At 52.2% G+C, this 18,910-nt stretch overlaps 1 protein-coding gene across 1 annotated transcript in view; it reads right to left on the bottom strand.

Moving 5' to 3' along the window:
• The window catches only part of RABIF (RAB interacting factor), a 35,867-nt gene extending 20,426 nt beyond the window's left edge, over positions 1 to 15,441 (bottom strand). Inside the window, exon 1 of the mRNA XM_069633690.1 lies at positions 15,262 to 15,441. Within this exon, the coding sequence (XP_069489791.1) occupies positions 15,262 to 15,372 (111 nt within the window). The 5' untranslated portion in view covers positions 15,373 to 15,441. The remainder of the gene's footprint in view (positions 1 to 15,261) is intronic.
• Between the last annotated feature and the right edge of the window lie 3,469 nt (positions 15,442 to 18,910).

The following is an 18,910-nucleotide window of genomic DNA, read 5'->3' as shown; positions in this document are numbered from 1 at the left end:
CCCGTGGGGTGGGACCTGGGTGAATGGAGTGTGTAACGAATACGCATTTCATGTTATGGGTGTCTAGTATCTGGTGTTTGACACAATGACTGAGACAGCCCTGCCCGAAACTGGTATGAATGCAGCGTGGAGTCCTGATTGGCAGAGTGCTTGTCCAAATCCACATTCCATGTTCTGAGTGTCTGGATGGAGAAGAATGGCCTGAATGCACTGCGAGTCTGATTGGCTGCCTGACTGCCCTTCTGATTGAAGACTCTCCAAAGAAGACCTGGCTGAGACGAGTGTACCCCCAGATGCCCCACAACGCTTCCAAACACTGTAAAAGTGTTAAAAATGGAAACGTTTGCGCACTCGGCGCTGCAGCTCCCTTCCTCCTTCCACCCCCCTTCCCCAGCCCAATCCCGCCTCCCAACCCTCCCCCTGCACCACGATTGGTGTCCTGGCCCATATCATGAACCCTCCCAGGGCAGCCCTCTGCCCGGCAGCCCCCGCGGTGAAGGGCCCCCAAGGCCAAGGGCGGCTCCAAGATGTGTTTGCAGGTGTCCGCAGGGAACGCCAAGGAAGCCAACAGACACCAACAAAAAAAACGTGTGTGGCATGGGTGGGGAGTAGAGCAATCACTCTACTCCAGAAAACCCGGCCACTATATCCTACCTACCAATAACAGAGTGCCATAATACCAGCATGTCCACCCTTAGATAGAATTGTGAATGTTAGCATGTCCACTCTTAGATAGAAGCGCCAAATCTAGACAGAAATGGGATTGTTAGCATATACCACACTTAGATGAAATTTCTCAAGCATAGTTTGTGCCGATTCTGGGCAGAGGTGCGATTGTTGGCATGTGCCACACTTGGACCGGATTCTCGGGCTTGACCTGCGTTGCATCTTGATGGAAATGTGGTTGTTGGCGAGTGCCACACCTGGATGGAATCTCAGAAATGTGATTCTTAGCATGCACCACACTTAGAATTATGAACCTAGCTTGCGCGGCATCTAGATAGAAATGTGACTGTTAGCATGTACCGGACCTAGGTGGAATCCCACAATTTCAAGGAAAAGCAATGCCAACTAACCAACCAACTAACAATTCCATCCCTCTGCATACACCTCTCAAAACTATAACCAAACAAAACCACAAGCCTTTAACGCAGCAATCCGCAAAAACTTCACAACAATGCAACAACAAAACAAACCACACATAGACTTGCACAACAGCACACGACGACTACGGACCATAAAACACCCTAAGCCCAGCCGATGGACCCACCGGGCTGAGGCTGCCAACAGCACATCACTGCTCTCTTGCACTTTTCCAGCTTATTCCCACTAACCCATCCTCTCTCCTCCCCCTTTTCAGAGCCGCCAGAGCGCCGGGGGACCACTCCGATGGTGATAGTGCGCGGTACAAATGTCCTTTAACATTGATTGGTTGCCCGAGTGTGAACCAGCAGAATGAATGAGAGACCAAACAGTATATCTGGGGGCCTCTCACTGCTAGAAATCGTTCAGAAGCTGAAGTCGAAACTGATGCGGCTGTCCTTCGCTAATCTGAAAGCTGTTGTGCGTTCAAGGGACTGATCCAAGAGAGGACCTGGCTAGGAGACCTCTTCCTGAGCTACAAGGGACCATCGTGCACCAGCTGATCTTTGCCAAAGCTCCCTGGACGCCAGACCCTCGAAAGGATGCCGACAGGAGACGGGAACCGCAGCGGAATCACGAAGAGAAGCGCACAGACATTAAAGTCCATCACCATCGACGACCGTCGCCGACCGCAGCCGCAGTGCTCCTTTGCCTAAGAACATTGAAACAAAGACTCCCTTGCTAATCGTCGACGACCACTTTCATCCTGCTGGAGAAAGTCGAGGCTGCCGACGACCGAGGAGATTCCGCCGTTGGGTTTCCTGCCACCCGAAGACCGCAGAGACGCAGACGACTCGACGCCCTTGCTGGGCCAAAGTTCTTCATTGACTCCTTGCGGCAACGAACACTCGTCGTCGAGGTGCACCGCACGCCTCAGCTTGCAGGATGTTTTCGACTGATCTTCAACGAGCTCCGCAAGAACCGAAGCTGCTGCCGCAACGACAGCGTTCACCTTTTTTCCTCGTGGGATCTCGACGATCCGTGGTTCCTACCTTAAAAGGAGCCGCTCAAAAAGGATCCGTCGACGACCCGACGTCGAACTCTGCTATTCCAGGTACATTGGGTTCGTAGAACCTTTTCTAAGGGTAAATAACACTTAATCAACAATATATGCACTGGGCTTGTCAATATCTTTATTTACAGGTGGCCCAGGTGGGGGGGATCCTCATACAGAATTGTGCCTGGGGATAGGTGCCCAGTATTCTGCCTATTGTTTTAACCAACCTGCTTTCCTCCTATGTCTATTGTTGGTTCACATTATTAAAAGTTGATGCATTTTAAAGGAATCAAAGTATAATCGTGGTACCACATAGCAACTGTATAATGTTGCATTGTAGATTAACTTGAGCACAAAGTGTGTTATTGTGTTTGTTTATACAACCTTGAACCTTATTTATATAAAGACTTATCACTAAAATAGGGTGTGGACATTCCTTTGTGGGTGCTTGGGGACTACACTGTACTTAAGAACCAGCCCACACCACCTCCTGAGAGCTTATAGCTTGATTGCTCGTCCTAGTTTACCAAATAGAGAATCTTGGCTGGGGTCCTCTGTGCCTCTCATCTACCATATAGAGAGCAGGAGTACAGATAACGCCCAACCAGTCTTTATACTGTTGAATCCCATTCTGGTATCTAACCCCACAATCATTGCTGCTGAACACATTTCTTTAAATATTTATTTATTAAACCTCCCCCCTCTTCCCCCCCCACCCCCCAAGTACTTTATTATAATTGGGTATTTTTCAAGTTACCTTTATAAAATAGAGAATTGTTGAAAGCCAAACATGGGGTTGAGGTGGGAAAAGGAGGAAGGCGCATGTCAGTCATGATCATTAGCTAGGGATGTCGGAAGAGAGATTGCTGGCCTGGATGGTGGAGAGGTTGTTTTCCGTTGACCCGGCCCCATGGTAATTTTTCAAGGTACAAGTCAAGACTACACATCAGAGGACAGCTTCTGCCCACTTTTTCCAGACGGCATAAGCCATCCCTCTTGGATTATATTGCGGTTGCAGGGTTCGAAATTGAGCTGAGCTGGGAGCTATTTAGCTCCTATATATAGCCGAGAAGATCCTCATTAGCTTCACAACAAGTACTTTTGGCTACCCCGGCCAACTGATGGCGAGCAAACATTCCTATATAAATATAACTCTCTGCATATGGTGCCTTAGATAAATATTAAGCCACATCTATACTGCATAAGAGGTCATAAATAATGGATGTACTGATAATTTTGCATCTGAGGTCAAAGTTAGATTTGCAGAACGCTATGTACCAACTACTCGACCCCCAGTGGTAGCTCCTGGTCAAAAGTTAATGCTCCGATTACTTACCGGTAATCTTCATTACTCCTAGTCCTACTTACCTCATGAGGCCCCTGCCTCCGACACAGGTCCTTCTTGTTTATATATATCCAAGCCGGAGCATGGGACCTTCCCCACAGAGGGGGAGAGGAGTGTCGTCTGTACTGTGACGAGGAAGAGTAGGACTAGGAGTAATTAAGATTACCGTTAAGGGGGGCGTGGCCAGGCAGCCATGTAACAAGACATGCTTCTCACTGTGCTCCCGGGGATCCTGCAATGATCCTTCTCGTTACCTGATACAAAGAGACACTGGACGTACAAAAAGAAGCAGCAGAGGCTTGCACCAGGCTAGAGCACAACCAGTGGTACAGCTGACTACGGTGGATCGGGACAAAATTACACTAGAAGGCTCACGGCAGACCCTAGGTTGTAATCCTAAAAATGGCAGCTGCAAAACAAAGGGTTCGTCCGAAAAAAAAAGTTTGACCAGCAGAGGAGTTTGGGTGTGCTTATACAAGCACTGACAACGAAGCACTGTGGAAGCGCCACCGAGAAGTCAGATGCAGAGGCGCTGGGTATGCCGGAGCAGCAATAAGCGGTGAAGGCACAACGAACACTACCGTAATACACGGTCACCAAGGACACGCAGGAGTTAGGAAGCTTAGTGACCGGTACATTAAGATATGCCCCGACCGGAACAACGACTGATCGTATGCTGCTTTAATCGGAAGGCGGATGATACCAGGAACAAACGGAACCTGGAACAACGGAATACGCTGCTTGCGGACAGGGTCAGCTGTGTACAGCACGCCCCATGGAAGGTAGGAGGCATACTCTGTGCACACTGAATATGCTGATGCACGGTGGCTCCCCACCCCCTTCCCCCAGGTCCCCATCTAAAGGAGAGGCTCCCGCCCGGGGAAGCCTCCTCCAACTGCCGAACCGGACCACCATCTCCAGGGGAGTGAGCCGCTATCGCGGAGTCCAACGAGGAGCAGGCAGAGACACAGGGTGCATCATCCAGTGACAGTGATAACACCTGGCAGCCGGCACATGAAACGGATCCAGTGACTAAGGGCTCTTGCGGAAATAACGCAGCTAGGCCCTTAGCATCCCCAAGCGAGTTAGATAGCCGCTACCCGCAGCAAGGCTTATAACTTCAGGCATCCACCGGGAAGAAGGAGGCTGAATGTGGAACTCCATTACAGAGCAAACAGGGAACTAGTGCAAGGGGGAAAAGTGAAACCAGTTACTGGAACAAATCAGCGGGGGCAATAACACTGAACTAATCAACAAAGAGCCAAGCAATTATTGGGACAGGCTGCAATACGAAGGTTGGACAGTGCATCCAAAACGGCGTCCGGCCAATGTCCAGACATAGGGGTGCGGACATAACGCCCCCCAGGGAAGATTCGCCCTCTGAGGGGGGAGTACTTACCTCATGAGGTATACCAAAGCAGCAACGGGGAAAAGGTCCCACTGAGACACAGAGCCAAAACAGTGCAGAAAAACACACACCTTTAATAACTCCAAATTCCCATAACCTCAGACAAAACTCCAACCCCGAAGGAACCAACCCCCCAAATGGGAGACATTCAACCTATAGTGGTTTATGAAAGTTCTATGATCAGCCCAGGTGGCAGCCCTACAAATCTCCTGCAGAGAAACCCCCTTGCATTGGCCCAGGAAGCCGCCAAACCCCTGGTGGACAGACCCTGAACTTGCGCAGGTACAGGTAGGCCAGAAGCCACATAGGCCATGGAGAACACAACACGGACCCACCGGCTAATGGAAACCACAGAGGCCTTACGCCCAGCACCAGTCGGGCCAAAAGTAATCAGAAGACTGATTTGGCAGAAAAGGGGCAGTCCTACCCAAATACTGCAATACTGCCCATCCGCACATAAATGTTATGCCAAGCCACCGCCTCTGGCATTTGCGGATCCTGAAAAAAGGCAGGGCGAACCAGATCCTGAAAAGTGGGAAACCGAGAAACAACTTTAGGGAGAAACTTTGGGTCACACCTCAGCACCACCGAGTCCGGCAGCACCCTCAGGAAAGGGGGGTGACATAACAGAGCCCCAATCTCCCCAAGCCTATGGGCATAAGTGATGGCAATAAGAAAGGCAGTCTTCAGCGTAAGATGTTTGATATCAATCTCAGAAATGGGATCAAAGGGAGGCCCTTGAAGGAACCGTAAAACAAGAGGGAGAACCCAAGGGGGAAGCCCTTTATAAGTACAAGGACGGGAAGAAGAAAGACCCCGCCAACACCTCCCCATCCAGGTGACCATCAGAGTCCCCCAAAAGGAATTTAATGGAGGCCCACTGAGAGCGAAGCGTGTAAAGCGCCAGGCCCCTTTCAAAGCCCTCCTGTAGGAATTGAAGGATGGTGGTGAGGCCAGACCGCAGGGGAGGGATGCCAGAACGCCCGCACCAGTCCCGGAAATGGCCCTAATGCCTGCCATACATCTTAAGAGTAGAAGGTCGAAGAGCATTCATGATAGACCGACCACAGGACCAGAAAATCCCTGCGACATCAACCTAGCCCGTCCAATAGCCACACTGCCCATTGAATCCGAGACTCCCAACCTCGGATTCCCCTGAAGGGGACAGGGCCACTTCGGAATCAGCCATGGGTACCAGGACCGAAGCTCTAACAGAGAGGGAAACTAATTCCTGCGGGGCCAGAACAGAGCTACCAACAACACAGACACCCTGGATACACTGATGCGCTGAACCACCCGGGGCAGAAGAGGAGGAAAAGCATAAAGGAGACCCCGAGGGCACTGCACCGAGAGGGTGTCCACCCCCCAAGCCCCCTTGGCCGGAAACCGAGAGCAGAAGAGGGGAACCTTAGCCGACGCAAATAGATCTAGAATAGGGGTCCCGAATCCGACACATATCTCTGCAAAGAAGCTGTCCGACAGAACCAGTTCCAGAGGAGGGAAACCGGCAGCTGAGAAGATCTGCTCGAACATTGTCCACCCCCCTGACATGCGAGGCCACCAGGGACACCAGATGCGATTTCCCCCAGGTAACAATCTGAGCCACTAGAGCATTCAAGGAGCAGCCGGAACCCCCCCCCTGGCGGTTGACATATGTCAAGGCCGTTGCGTTGTCCGTCCGGGTAAAACCGTCCGGCCTTCCTGAAACACCTTGAAGTACCCCAGAGCCTGGAGGATGGCACACAACTCTCGCCAATTGGATGATCAACAGCACTCCTCTGGATCCCACACAACCCCTGAGCTGAGAGGACCCCCAATGTTGCCCCCCAACCCCTTCCGCTGGCATCGGTAGTAAAAGTGGTCACAGGAGGAAGGACCAGGGACACCCCGGCTCTGAGATTCGGAACCTTCAACTATCACAGCAGGGAGTCCCCCAGCGTGGAGGACACCAGAATCAAAGCCTCATAAGCCTCAGACGTCGGGAGCCAGTGGGAGAAGATAAAACACCAGAGGACATAAATGAAGACGGGCCCAAAGAACCAGAAACACACAGGACACCATGTGCCCCTGCAACTTGAGCACTAGGCGAGCCGCGACATACTGCCTCCTGAGAACCCTGGCCAGAACAGCCACAAGCGATGGACCCTCTCCTGGGACAACACACTCCCCTTCCTGGTGCAAATCTGTGCCCTGATGAAAACCAGATCATGAGAAGGATCCAGCTGAGACTGCCAGTTTAGAAATCCCCAGTCCTGTAATGCCTGGCAGACCAATTGGAGATGAGTCAGGACAGTCTGCCGGCGGGACACCTTGATCAACCAAGCGTCCAGGTAGGGAAAAATCTGAATGCCCCTCATATGCAAATGCGTCACCAGGGGAGCCACCAGCTTGGTGAACACTCTGGGAACCGATTGCAGCCCGAATGGAAGCACTCTGAATTGAAAATGCCAGGATCCAACTACAAACCCGAAGAACTTCATGTGCCCAGGGCGGAGAGCCACGCGGTAATACACATCCTGGAGATCCAGAGATGCCATTCAATCCCCCCTGAACAACATTGGGAGAATGTTCTGCAAAGTCTCCATTTTGAAGTGTTCTTTCCCGATGAAACAGTTCAGTGCCTTGAGGTCCAGTATTAGGTGATACTTCTCTGAAGGTTTGGGAACCAGAAACACCCGCGAGTATAACCCCCCTGAAAAAGGTAGAGGAACAGGCATGATGGCCGCCTTCAACAACAATTCGGAGAGCGCAATTTCCATGGCCAACCTCTTGGCCCGAGAGCTTGGAACCACCATACAAACCATTCTCCCCTGTACAGGAGGAAACAGGAAAAACACTTGATAACCTCTCCGAACTGTGTCCAGAACCCAGCAATCGGACCACCACCGGTCCCATACTGGAAACAAGTGCCGGAGCCGCTCGCCTACCAGCATGTCCAAACAGTCAGGACTTCTGCACAGGACAGGACGTGGGGAGCGTGGAGGGCCCTGCCCCCCACTCCTCCCTGAGCTCCGAAAAACGAGATGAGGAGTTAGGGAAAACCTTGCCAGGCACAGCACCAGAGGAGGACTTCTTAGCCGTTGAAACAGGCTTGCACTGCAATTTGTCAGCATGTTTGTCTGCCCTAAACACTTTATACAGAATAGAATCTCCAAAACGTTTGGACCCATCAAAAGGAAGTTTCAGGACAGCCGCCTTCTGCGAACCTTCCGTCTTCCAATCCCGTAGATGCGCATGCCTCCGGGCAGACACACCAGCCCCCATGGCCATGACCCAGCCACGCACTCCATCAAAAGCCTTGTCGGACAACAGCTCAACCTCTCTGCATATCAGAAAGCAAGGGGGCACAATAAGCACCCCTATCGAGACCCTTTTTCAATTTTTTGAACCCATGGAGCACAGTTTCAGCCATGTAGGAACCATAGATATTCGCCCTAAGGGCCAGATGAGCCCCCGCATGAACCGTCTTATGGCAGGAATTAACCCTGTGGTCCACTGGGTCCCAGACCGCCACCTCCTCAGCTGACAGAGGAGCGACCCACCATGCTGGGGAGGATATCGTCAACCTCAACTGGATCAGACAGAAGTTTCACCTCCTTTCAATAGGTAAAGTCTGGACATAAAGCGGAGCATCGCAATCTTCTCAGGGTCTCGCCATTCCCAAAGGATTGCATCCCGGGTATCAGATACCAATGGCAATCCCCTCCTAGGGGTATGCTTATACTGGCGAATAGAAAGGTCAGCCCCCTCCACCGGTACCAGGGGCCCCGAAAACCCCATGCAGTCCAAAACCTGAGCAAGCACATCTTGTACTCCTTCCCTGTCCTGATATTTCCTCTGCATCAGCTGGTGAGGAACAGCAAGTACTCCGTGCCAGAAGAAGAGGAAGACAGATGCCGGCGCTTGCGTCCATGCATTTGGCTGTGACCCCCTCCATGATGTTTAAACAGCTTTTTTAACTCCTCCCTGGTCAGGGAAAAACGTTTTGCCTTCTTTCTACTCCTGTACAACTCAGAGGAAGATGAAGAATGGGACAGGACAAGATACCTGCGTTCAGCAGAATGTTTACCCATTGCGAGAATTCTGTCAAAAACGAAGACCAAAGGAAGCCTGTTACACCACTGCCGTCCTCCGCACTATGGGAACAAAGACTACAAACAAACATCCAACCACCATTTAACATGTGGCCAGAAGCCACAACCAGTAGAAAAACCCCCAACAATAGGTCTCCTAGGTAACCCACTCCTTACCACCGGGAGTGGAGCCCAGCCGCCACTGTGCAACGTCAGGCGAAAACTTCAAAGATCCGGAAGCTGCAAGGGACACAGCCCTACCAGCTGATAATCAGGAAACATTGCAAAATGCCATACCTTGAGGAACGCTGCTCCACTCAGTCGAGCAAGTGGGAAGCCCCCAGCTCCTTACCCGACCCCAGGCCCGTTGGCCCCAGGCTGTGATGCCCAGTGCCGGCCTAAGGCCCCGCCACAAGACCGGAGAAGGCAATCCAGCTCAACCGGGCCCGAGCCCTGCAGGGATCCCGTGAGCACTGCTGCACCTGCTGGAGCCGAAGGCCCCGGCATACAGCCCCATCAGGGGGGCCAGGAATCGTCATTCCGCGGCACCCTGCACAGGAAAAAGAAAAATTAAACTGGATGATGTGGTTGGAGGGGAGGGGTTATAGGGGATAGTACAAATAAAAGAAGGTCCTGTGTTGGAGGCAGGGGCCTCATGAGGTAAGTACTGTGACAAGGAAGAGGGGACGTGGAGATAATGCTGGATACGCAGGAGCTCCTTTTAGCTGCAGCTCATCTAATCTTAATTTCGATCCCTGCGGTTGGCATTATAAAAGAAGATGTGCTAGTGTTTTCGGCTGCTAGCATTTGATGTCATGTCCTCACATTCCCAGGGCAGACACCCAGAAGACCAAATGCAAGTGTCAGCAAAGTAGGTCTTATATTTGGGATTTTGCAATACAGATTGTTGGATTGTTTAAAAGGTGTGCACTTTTTTTTTGAAAGGCCAATGCTCATTTGTCCTTTGCACTTTATTTTATTAAAAAAGGACCAACTGAATAAAATGTGCATATTTAACTTGAAGAGGTGTTCTTTTACTGTATGTATATCAATGAGCCAGCCCTAACTTCCCCCAACCCATGATTTTTAGGTCTTGAGCCCTGTTGATGCTCTACTTACCGGTAATCATTATTCCTAGTCCTACTCTTCCTCGTCACAGTACTTACCTCATACAGCCCCTGCCTCCGACACAGGACCACCTATTTCTTTAAATCCCTATAACTCCTCCCCCACATCCACGTCACTCAGTTTCATATTACCAAGCGGGAGCATCGGACCTTCCCCGCAGGGAGGGTGAGGAGGATTGTCAGTACTGTGACGAGGAAGAGTAGGACTAGGAGTAATGAAGTTTACCAGTAAGTAATCAGAGCATTACCTCCACGTCCACTCTTCCTCGTCCCAGTACTTACCTCTTAATTCACAACCCCACAGACAAAACTCCAACCCTGAAGGAACCAACCCCAGAGTGGGAGAAACTCAACCCACAGCGGTTGATGAAAGTGCTTAGCCCAGCCCAGGCGGCAGCCATAAAAATCTCTTGCAGAGAAACCCTGCTTGCATCGGTCCAGGAAGCCGCCAAACCCCTGGTGGACCACCCCTGAACGTGCGCAGGCACAGGCAGGCCAGAAGCCACATAGGCCATGGAGACCACAACACGGACCCACCGGCAAACGGAAACCACAGATGCCTTACGCCCAGCCCCAGCCGGACCAAAAGCAATCAGAATACTATCAGATCGGTGGAAAAGAGCAAACCTAGCCAAACACTCCAACACTGCCCGCCGGACATCAATGTTATGCGAAGCCACCTCCTCGGGCGTTTTCACATGAAAGAAGGTAGGGAGAACCAGATCCTGAGAGGTGTGAAAACCGAGAACAACCTTAGGGAGAAACTTCGGACCACACCTTAGCACCACCGAGTATGGCAGCACCCTCAGGAAAAGAGGGTGACATAACAGCCCCAATCTCCCTAAGCCTGCGGGCAGAAGTGATGGCAATAAGAAAGGCCGATTTCAGTGTAAGATGTTCGATATCAATCTCGGAAATGGGCTCAAAAGGAGGGCCTTGAAGGAACCGTAAGACAAGAGGGAGATCCCAAGGGGGAAGCCCCTTATAAGTACAAGGACGGGAAGAAGAAAAACCCCAGAGCAGCTTCCCCACCAACACCTCCCCATCCAAGTGACCATCAGAGTCCCCCAAAAGGAATTTAATGGAGGCCCACTGAGAGTGAAGCGTGGAAAAACCGCCAGGCCCTTGTCAAAACCCCTCCTGGAGGAATTGAAGGATAGCAGGGAGGCCAGAACGCAGGTGAGGGATCCCAGACCGCCCATACCAGTCTCGGAAATCGCCCCAATGCTTGCCGTACGCCTTCAGAGTGGAAGGTCTAAGAGCATTCATTATGGATCCGACTACGGACCCGAGAACCCCTGAGAAATCAGCCTAGATCGTGCAATAGCCTCACTGCCCATTGCATCTGGCAGACTTCCAACCATAGATCCCCTTGAAAGGGACAAGGCCACTTCGGAACCAGCCAAGGTTCCTGGGACCGAAGCTCCACAGAGAGGGGAACCAACACCGGCAGGACCAGAACGGAGCCAACAATAACACAGTCACCCTGTACAAGGTGATGCGCCGAACCACCCGGGGCAGAAGGGGAATAGGCGGAAATGCATAAAGGAAACCCCAAGGCCACTGTACAGAGAGGGCGTCCACCCTCCAAACCCCCCCCCCCCTCGGCCTGAAACCGAGAGCAGAAGAGGGGAACTTTTGCTGAGGCCGGGGATGCAAACAGGTCTAGAACAGGGGTCCCGGATCTGACACAGAACTCAAAAGACCTGGGCCGACAGGACCAGTTCCGCAGAGAAGTGAAAACGGCATCTGAGAAGATCTGCTTGAATATTGTCCACCCCCTTGATATGTGAGGCCACCAGAGACACCAGATGCAATTCCCCCCCAGGTGCCTATCAGAGCTGCCAACGCATCCAAGGAGCGGCCGGAACCCCTTTTGCGGTTGACATATGCCAAGGCCGTTGCATTGTCAGTTCGGACCAAAATCGCCCGACCCTCCAGCAACCCCTCGAAGTACACCAGAGCTCGGAGAATGGCACACAACTCTCGCCAATTGGATGATCGACGGCTCTCTCCAGATCTCACAACCCTTGAGCTGAGAGGACCCCCAATGTAGACCGGCCAACCCATTCGAGCTGGCGTTGGTAGTAAGAGTGGCCACAGGAGGAAGGACCATAGACACCTTAGCCTGTAGATTTGGAACCCCCAGCCACCATAGCAGGGAGACCCGCAGCACTGGGGACACTGAAATCAAAGCTTTGAAAGCTGAGACGTCGGGAGCGAGGAAAAAGCACCAGGGGACGTAACTGAAGACAGGCCTAAGGAACTAGAAAACACGCAAGATGCCACGTGTCCCATAACTTCAGCAACAGGCGAGCCGAGACATACTGCTTTCTGAGAACCCTGCCCATAACAGTGAGCAAGCGACGGACCTTCTCTAGGGACAGGAACACCCTCTCCATCCCAGGGCAAACCAGTGTCCCAAGGAAAACTAGATCCTGAGAAGGCTTCAGCTGAGTCTTCTGCCAGTTCACTATCAAACCCCAGTCCCGCAATGCCTGGCAGACTAAAGGGACATGAGGCAGGACAGCCTGCCGACAGGACTCCTCGATCAACCAATCATCCAGGTAGGGAAAAAATCTGCACTCCCTGCAGATGCATATGCACCACCAGGGGAGTCACCAGCATGGAGAACACTCCAGGAGCCGATCGCACCCCAGACGGGAGCATTCAGAACTGAAAACGCTGTGATCTCATCCAATCCCCCCTGCACAACATCCAGAGTACTTTCTGCAAAGCCTTCGAAGCGTTCCGTCCGGATGAAGCAGTGCAGGGCCTCGAGACACATAAGCAGGTGACACATCCCAGAAGGCATAGGCACCAGGAACACCCGCGAATAGAAAACTTGACCTCGAACAGGGAGAGGAACGGGCAAGACGGTAACCCAGAACAACAATTCGGAGAGAACGGATCCCATGGCCAACTACTTGGTCCGTGACCTGGGTACCAAAGTCCTAACCATGCAAACCTGGACAGGAGAAGACAGCAATGGCAACTGATAACCCCCTCCGGAAGGAGCCCAGTACCCAGGATGCCGAACCCCACCGGTCCCATATACCTCAGAGAAGATAGAGACGAAGAGCCAGGGAAAACCACCAGTCACTGCATTTGCACCAGAGTAAAATCACAGGACGTTGAAGCAGGCCTGTGCCGCAATATAACAGCATGCTTGTCAGCCCCCAAAAAGATCGGACCTATCAAAAGGAAGATACAAGACAGTCCGGTAGTCCAGCAGACCATGGCCCCCTCAGCCGACAGAGGAGCCACCAGGCTGGCGTCAATGGGCAGAGTACTGTCACCAAGCGGTGCAATGCAAGCCATGTCGGCTAGCAGACACCAAAGGCAACCCCATACCTGGGGTATGCCTATAAAGGAAAACTCACAGAAGGAACAGCCCCCTCCACCTGGATCAGGGGCTCTGAGAACCCCTTTAAGCACAGACATGTGCCACAATCTGCCATATTACTTCCACATTTCTGAGAGGAGGCATGAAAGCAACACGTCGGCACCAGAGGACCTAATCCCTAAAAGAAGAGACACTGGTAACCCCTTGCATGGCCGTTACTTCCATGATGCATTAGCTGTTTCCATAATTCCATGCCAGACAAGGGAAAACAAATCCATCTCCTTTGTCCGTCCCCCGCTCCTTCGTCCGTCCCCCGCGCAGTTCAGAGGAAGAGGACAGGACAAGGTGCCTGCGTCCATGGCTAGCACAAACATCACTGACTCGCCACCTGTATACACAGCACAGGACAAAGAGGTGGCTTCAGCCCTGCATCATGTAGCTGGCAGCACCATTCTCCACTTGTCAAGCCAATGGGTACCCCTCCAGAAGGTACCAACCAACCAAGAGGGAAAACCCAAATAAAACAATCTCCTAGGCAACGCTGCATCAAACAGGAGGCATATCGTTGCACGGCCCCAACGGCAGGAGAATCAGGGCACAAACATTCACAAAGCCCCCAACTCCTTACTGCAGGCCGGGCCCTTCAAGACCCGGGCTGTGTTCTTGCGCCGGCCTACAAACTTGCAAAACACAACCGGGCGAGGCACCTGCCTCCGTAAGGCACACCAAGGAGCCGGCATGAATGGGACACCAAGATGGCCATACCAACAAGAGAGGGGAAAAACAGCAAGCACAGAGCTCCCTCCTCTCTCCTTACCTTCCCCCGGGCCCAGCAGGACCCAGGACACAATGCCCACACTTCGGTCCAGAGCCCAGCAAAGAACCGAGCGAGGCAATCCCGCTGAGCTGAACAGGGACCCCAAGCCCCACAGGGGGACCAGGAGCAGAGCCACACCCGAGGGTGCCAAAGGCCCTGCCACACAGCCCCCCCCACCCTCAGGGGGACAGCAATCGGTGCTCCCGGTGCACTGCACCGGGAGGAAAAAGTCTAACCTGGGACAGGGTCCTCGTGAGGTAAGTACTTGGACGAGGAAGAGTGGACGTGGAGGTAATGTTATTAACACATGAAGAACTTTGAAGTCGCTTACTCTTACTGCCTCATAGCCGTTCTGGTAAATATGGTCTGCTTCGCTCACACTATACTTCGCCCTGTCCTCTCAAGCCCGATCCCTGCCCTGACATCATTGAAGACTGGGGTCACAGCCGTAGACATTCTGTATGTAGCTTAAAATAATAAAGGCACTGCTTGGTGATACATTCAAAATAATCCTCCTTTCTGTGCACTGTTAATGGGTTGTCCCTTGTAGTGTATCCTTTCCGGTCTATAGATATAATTCCCTAAAACTGTTTCTGTATTGGAGGCTGTGCATGTTCACACCGAGACCAGCCCCTCCCCATCTACAATTCTCCAGAAACAAGAAGCAAAAGAGCCCTTGTACCCCATGTGAGTAGCTGATGTTGCAGGCATTTTATACTCGCATCCAAAAACGTAAGCTATCCGAATGAGTATGTATGGTTCATGGTCCTTTTAACGTTAGAGTGAGTGTTGTGCACAGTGATGTTAGCAGTATTCTAGTCTTTCGCCATGGGCACCAAGTTGGCTAGAACCTGCCCCTGCCATACAGCCTATTTTTACCGTAACCTCGTCCAGCTCTTACCGTGAGCTTTCTGGAACACTGCTCTAACCTTTAACACCCCAGCGCCCATTCCTCAACATTACCAATTCCATTAATCTGCTTCACTGCCCTCATCATACCCTCACCTCACGCCTTGCGTACTGCGCAGCCCCGGGCAACAGTACCGTCGAATCGCACCGCTGGCACTGCACGGCCTTACTGTTTTTTCCATCTGGAGAAACCAACTCGGGGTCCATGTCAGAGACTGAATGAAAGAGACAGACAACCTCAACTGAACGGGAAAACAATCAAAAGTAAGCCCCGCCCACATAGTGACAATTTCCTTCAGGCAGGTAGCGTGATTACGTCCCAGCCACGTTCGAGCTTTTTATTGTAGGAGGTACGCGCAACTTTATGGGAAAATAAACGCAGAACAAGCCTCGCCCACAGAATGACAAAACTGTCTGAACGAGAAAAGATTTTTAGTTACGAAGTTTCAGTTAAAACCGCATAGGCGTTCTTATCAGAAGTACAACATTTACAAATATGTTTTTAAACAAAAGAAATAGTCGTTTGAACATCGAATACAATTACACATGTGCACACATAGTGTTTCATCAAACTGCATACTCATTGGTGCTGCCAGGTCAAAATACGCAGACTGAGGCTAAACTACAGGACTATGTGACATTGCAGAAGCTACACTTGCATAAACGAGAAGCATTTGTAGGTGTTAACTGTATGTCCTATAGTACAGACTTGTGACGTGCAGTCCCTAATGTCAGGTGACGACCCACGTGTGTTTAACAATAGAGGCCCCGCCCCGGCATAGGCAAGTCGTCCTTCTTACCAACGGCGTTAGTCTTCGTGGTGGTTTTGTGCTTCTCGAGCACTCCCAACACAGACCTGCCTTAAAAACCTAAAACCTTGAGATTTGCCACACCCAAAGTCATGCAAGACACCACCCATGTTGTGTCTGCACCCAAGGCACAGGTTCCAGGCACATAGTTGCCCGACATGCCCAGTTACCATACCTACCTACATTTGAAAATCAAAAACCCTGAGATTTATACCCGCCCATAGCCAAACAAGACTCCGCCCCGTTGCACACGGCTCCGCCCACATCTCAAAATTTGCAGTTTGCACTTTACAGTGGAATACATTTAATTAAACTGGCTATTCATAACCACCCAAATTGCATAGGACGTGTTAAGTGTGACCCTCCCATGTGTATTGCCCCTTTAAGGGGATGTGTCCCTCCCACGTGTGTTGCCCCTTTAAGATGGGCCATGACTGCGTCATGGCCCAAGATGAATAAAGGGAGCCCCTGCAGGCACGTGAGACAGAACGGCTGCAGACTCCGTGGAAGGTTGGTCTGAGTCCGTGTCTCATTGATGATGTAGGCCGCAGGCCTACATGTGGGAGGTACAGGCCTGCAGGCCCTGCTGCCATGGGACCCTCGTGCCGGGACAGTGGCCGAGGTCCGCATGGTCAGGACCCTGGCAGGCTGTGCCCCCACCCCGATGGCGCTGATGTCCCCTAGTGCCACGGGGCCTGCCGGATGGACATGGCAGGCCCCAAACTCCCACAGGCGCTGGGCCTGTTTGGTGCTGTGAGGAAGCAGCACCCCTGGGGCGCCTGCCGGATGGACATGGCAGGCGACCCCCAACAGGAAGAATGGCATACGCCTTACATAAATACACACACAAAACCAAGAGAGGATATTTTCTTCAAATAGTATTTTTGAAAACGTTAACATGTGTGCATGTTTTAACTCTAAGAACCAATACAAAGGTTTTCCCTGGAATTTACAGTATTGAAATTGGACATTTCACCTTAGTTGTTTGTCATAAGGTTATATAGTGCAGTGGTGACTGTGGCGCTGCCCCTTTAAGGGAAGCGCACGCGGCGGCGTGACGTTGCAAGCCGCCGCGTGCAGTATAAATAAAGGGGGCATTCCCAGCCGCGACAGTGCGACCGGGAAGCCCGAGCAGAACGGATGTCTCCGTGTCCTTGTGTGCGTGCTTGGGGGCTTACGGGGATCGCTAGTGGGAGCAGTGGAAACCTCCCAACAGTGGCGACGAGGTCGGGGTAATGCCTGGGCCCGGCGGTGACAGTAACTTTCAATTTTTTTTTCCCGAAGTGGAATTTTGATGAGTTTCGTTTCACGCCGGCGGCCATTTTAGATTTCGGCCGTGGATACTCGCCAAGCTCTAGTGCGAACGGTGAGAGGCATCCAGCTCACATTTTTGGAACTACTGCTAGCAGGCAGTCATACCTGCAATCTCATGCCTGAATTTTGGACTTTTCTTGATTTCTGAGCTTCCTACAGAGTGTAAGCGAGGTGAAGGGCTGAAATGGCTGGGCCTGCTTAGCCCATTATCTCCTTGGCTCAATTTTTGGGGCATCTGTACATGCACACATCACCAGTGCAGCTGAGGATTCATCTTTCTTCATCCATTTCATAATCATTCCAAGCTGCTGCAGCTGAGGACTTCTACATCTCATCATCCTCTTCATCATCATGTCTAGCTGCTGTGTCGGTGCATGGAGCATTCTGTGGGGGTGACAGCTCTACCATCATCATCACTGCCAGGTTGGACTGTGTATTGCCTGTGTGGGTGTCAAGACTGTGCTGGTGGGAGTGAGTTGCGGCCCCCAAGATCCACGCTGGGGGTGCCTGTGCGCTGTAACCCATGAACGGGCCTGGTGATCAGGACGGTGGGCAACCTGCAGACCAACAGCAGCATCCAGCCCAACCCCAACTTCCGGTGCAACCTCAGGCCCCAGCAGCACCTCAGGCTCCACTGCCTGAGGCTCCACCAGTGGCACAACTTGTTAAACCGCCGCCTCCTTTCATGGCCCAAGCACGGGCCCCAGCGGCTTTGCAGCCGATTCCAGAGTTCGATGTCTCAGGCCCATCATCCAGCCTGGGGCCCAGATGGAAGACGTGAGTGGACCACCTCGATATGTATTTTCAGGGCCACTATGGAGACGGACGATGACAGCAAGCTGGCCACCATGCTTTATTCGGCAGGACCTGCGGTCCAGGAAATCTTCGAGTCCTTACCACCGGGCGATGGTTCCTATGCGGCTGCGAAGACTGCCCTCATGCTAATTTTCTGCCCCTGGCCAATGCGGACTACGAAAGGTTCGTAATGTCCGCAAAGCAGAAGGAGGATGAGACTTTGGACACTTTTTTTATGGCTGCTTTAGGCGCCTGTCGTTGGCATGTGCATGGGGTGATGCGGATGACATGATCCGTACGATGCTCATACAGGCGTGCTCCTCAGGCAAACTAAGACGGCAGGTGCTGAGGGAGCCCGGTACCACGCTGGCCCGCATCCTTGAGCTAGGGCGCTGCCACAAAGTGTCCGAAGCCCGGGCGTCCAGGATGGAGGCTGGCACACGTCCAGTCAATACTGAGGAGGTGTGTGCCATGTGGCGAGGTGGAAGAGGCGCGAGAAGAACTGGATCTGGTCTCCGTGACAAGAGGTGGAAGAGCTGGGGAGTCGTGCCAGAAGTGTGGGTATGACCTACCCCACCCTGCCGAGTGTCCTGCGGCTGGTAAAACATGCGGCAGGTGTGGCCTGGCGGATCACTTCTCCCGGGTGTGCAAGGCAGCCCTGCCTGTGATGGTGCCCAGAGGCCCGGGTCGGTCTGGGTTCCTTCGCCAGCATTTCCCACCGAGTGTAGCTCAGGTTGGCCAAAGCGAAGAGTGTCCCCGGTGGAAGAAGAGGAGGAAGAAGACGAAGACAACACCTTCTTTGTATCGAGTGTGGGTGCCCTCCAATC

Source organism: Ambystoma mexicanum, chromosome 13 (assembly GCF_040938575.1).
Source record: "Ambystoma mexicanum isolate Mex_15411 chromosome 13, UKY_AmexF1_1, whole genome shotgun sequence".
NCBI classification, from domain to species: domain Eukaryota; kingdom Metazoa; phylum Chordata; class Amphibia; order Caudata; family Ambystomatidae; genus Ambystoma; species Ambystoma mexicanum.
Note: the sequence above shows the minus strand (reverse complement) of the source record. Positions and strands in the feature narration are given on the sequence as shown.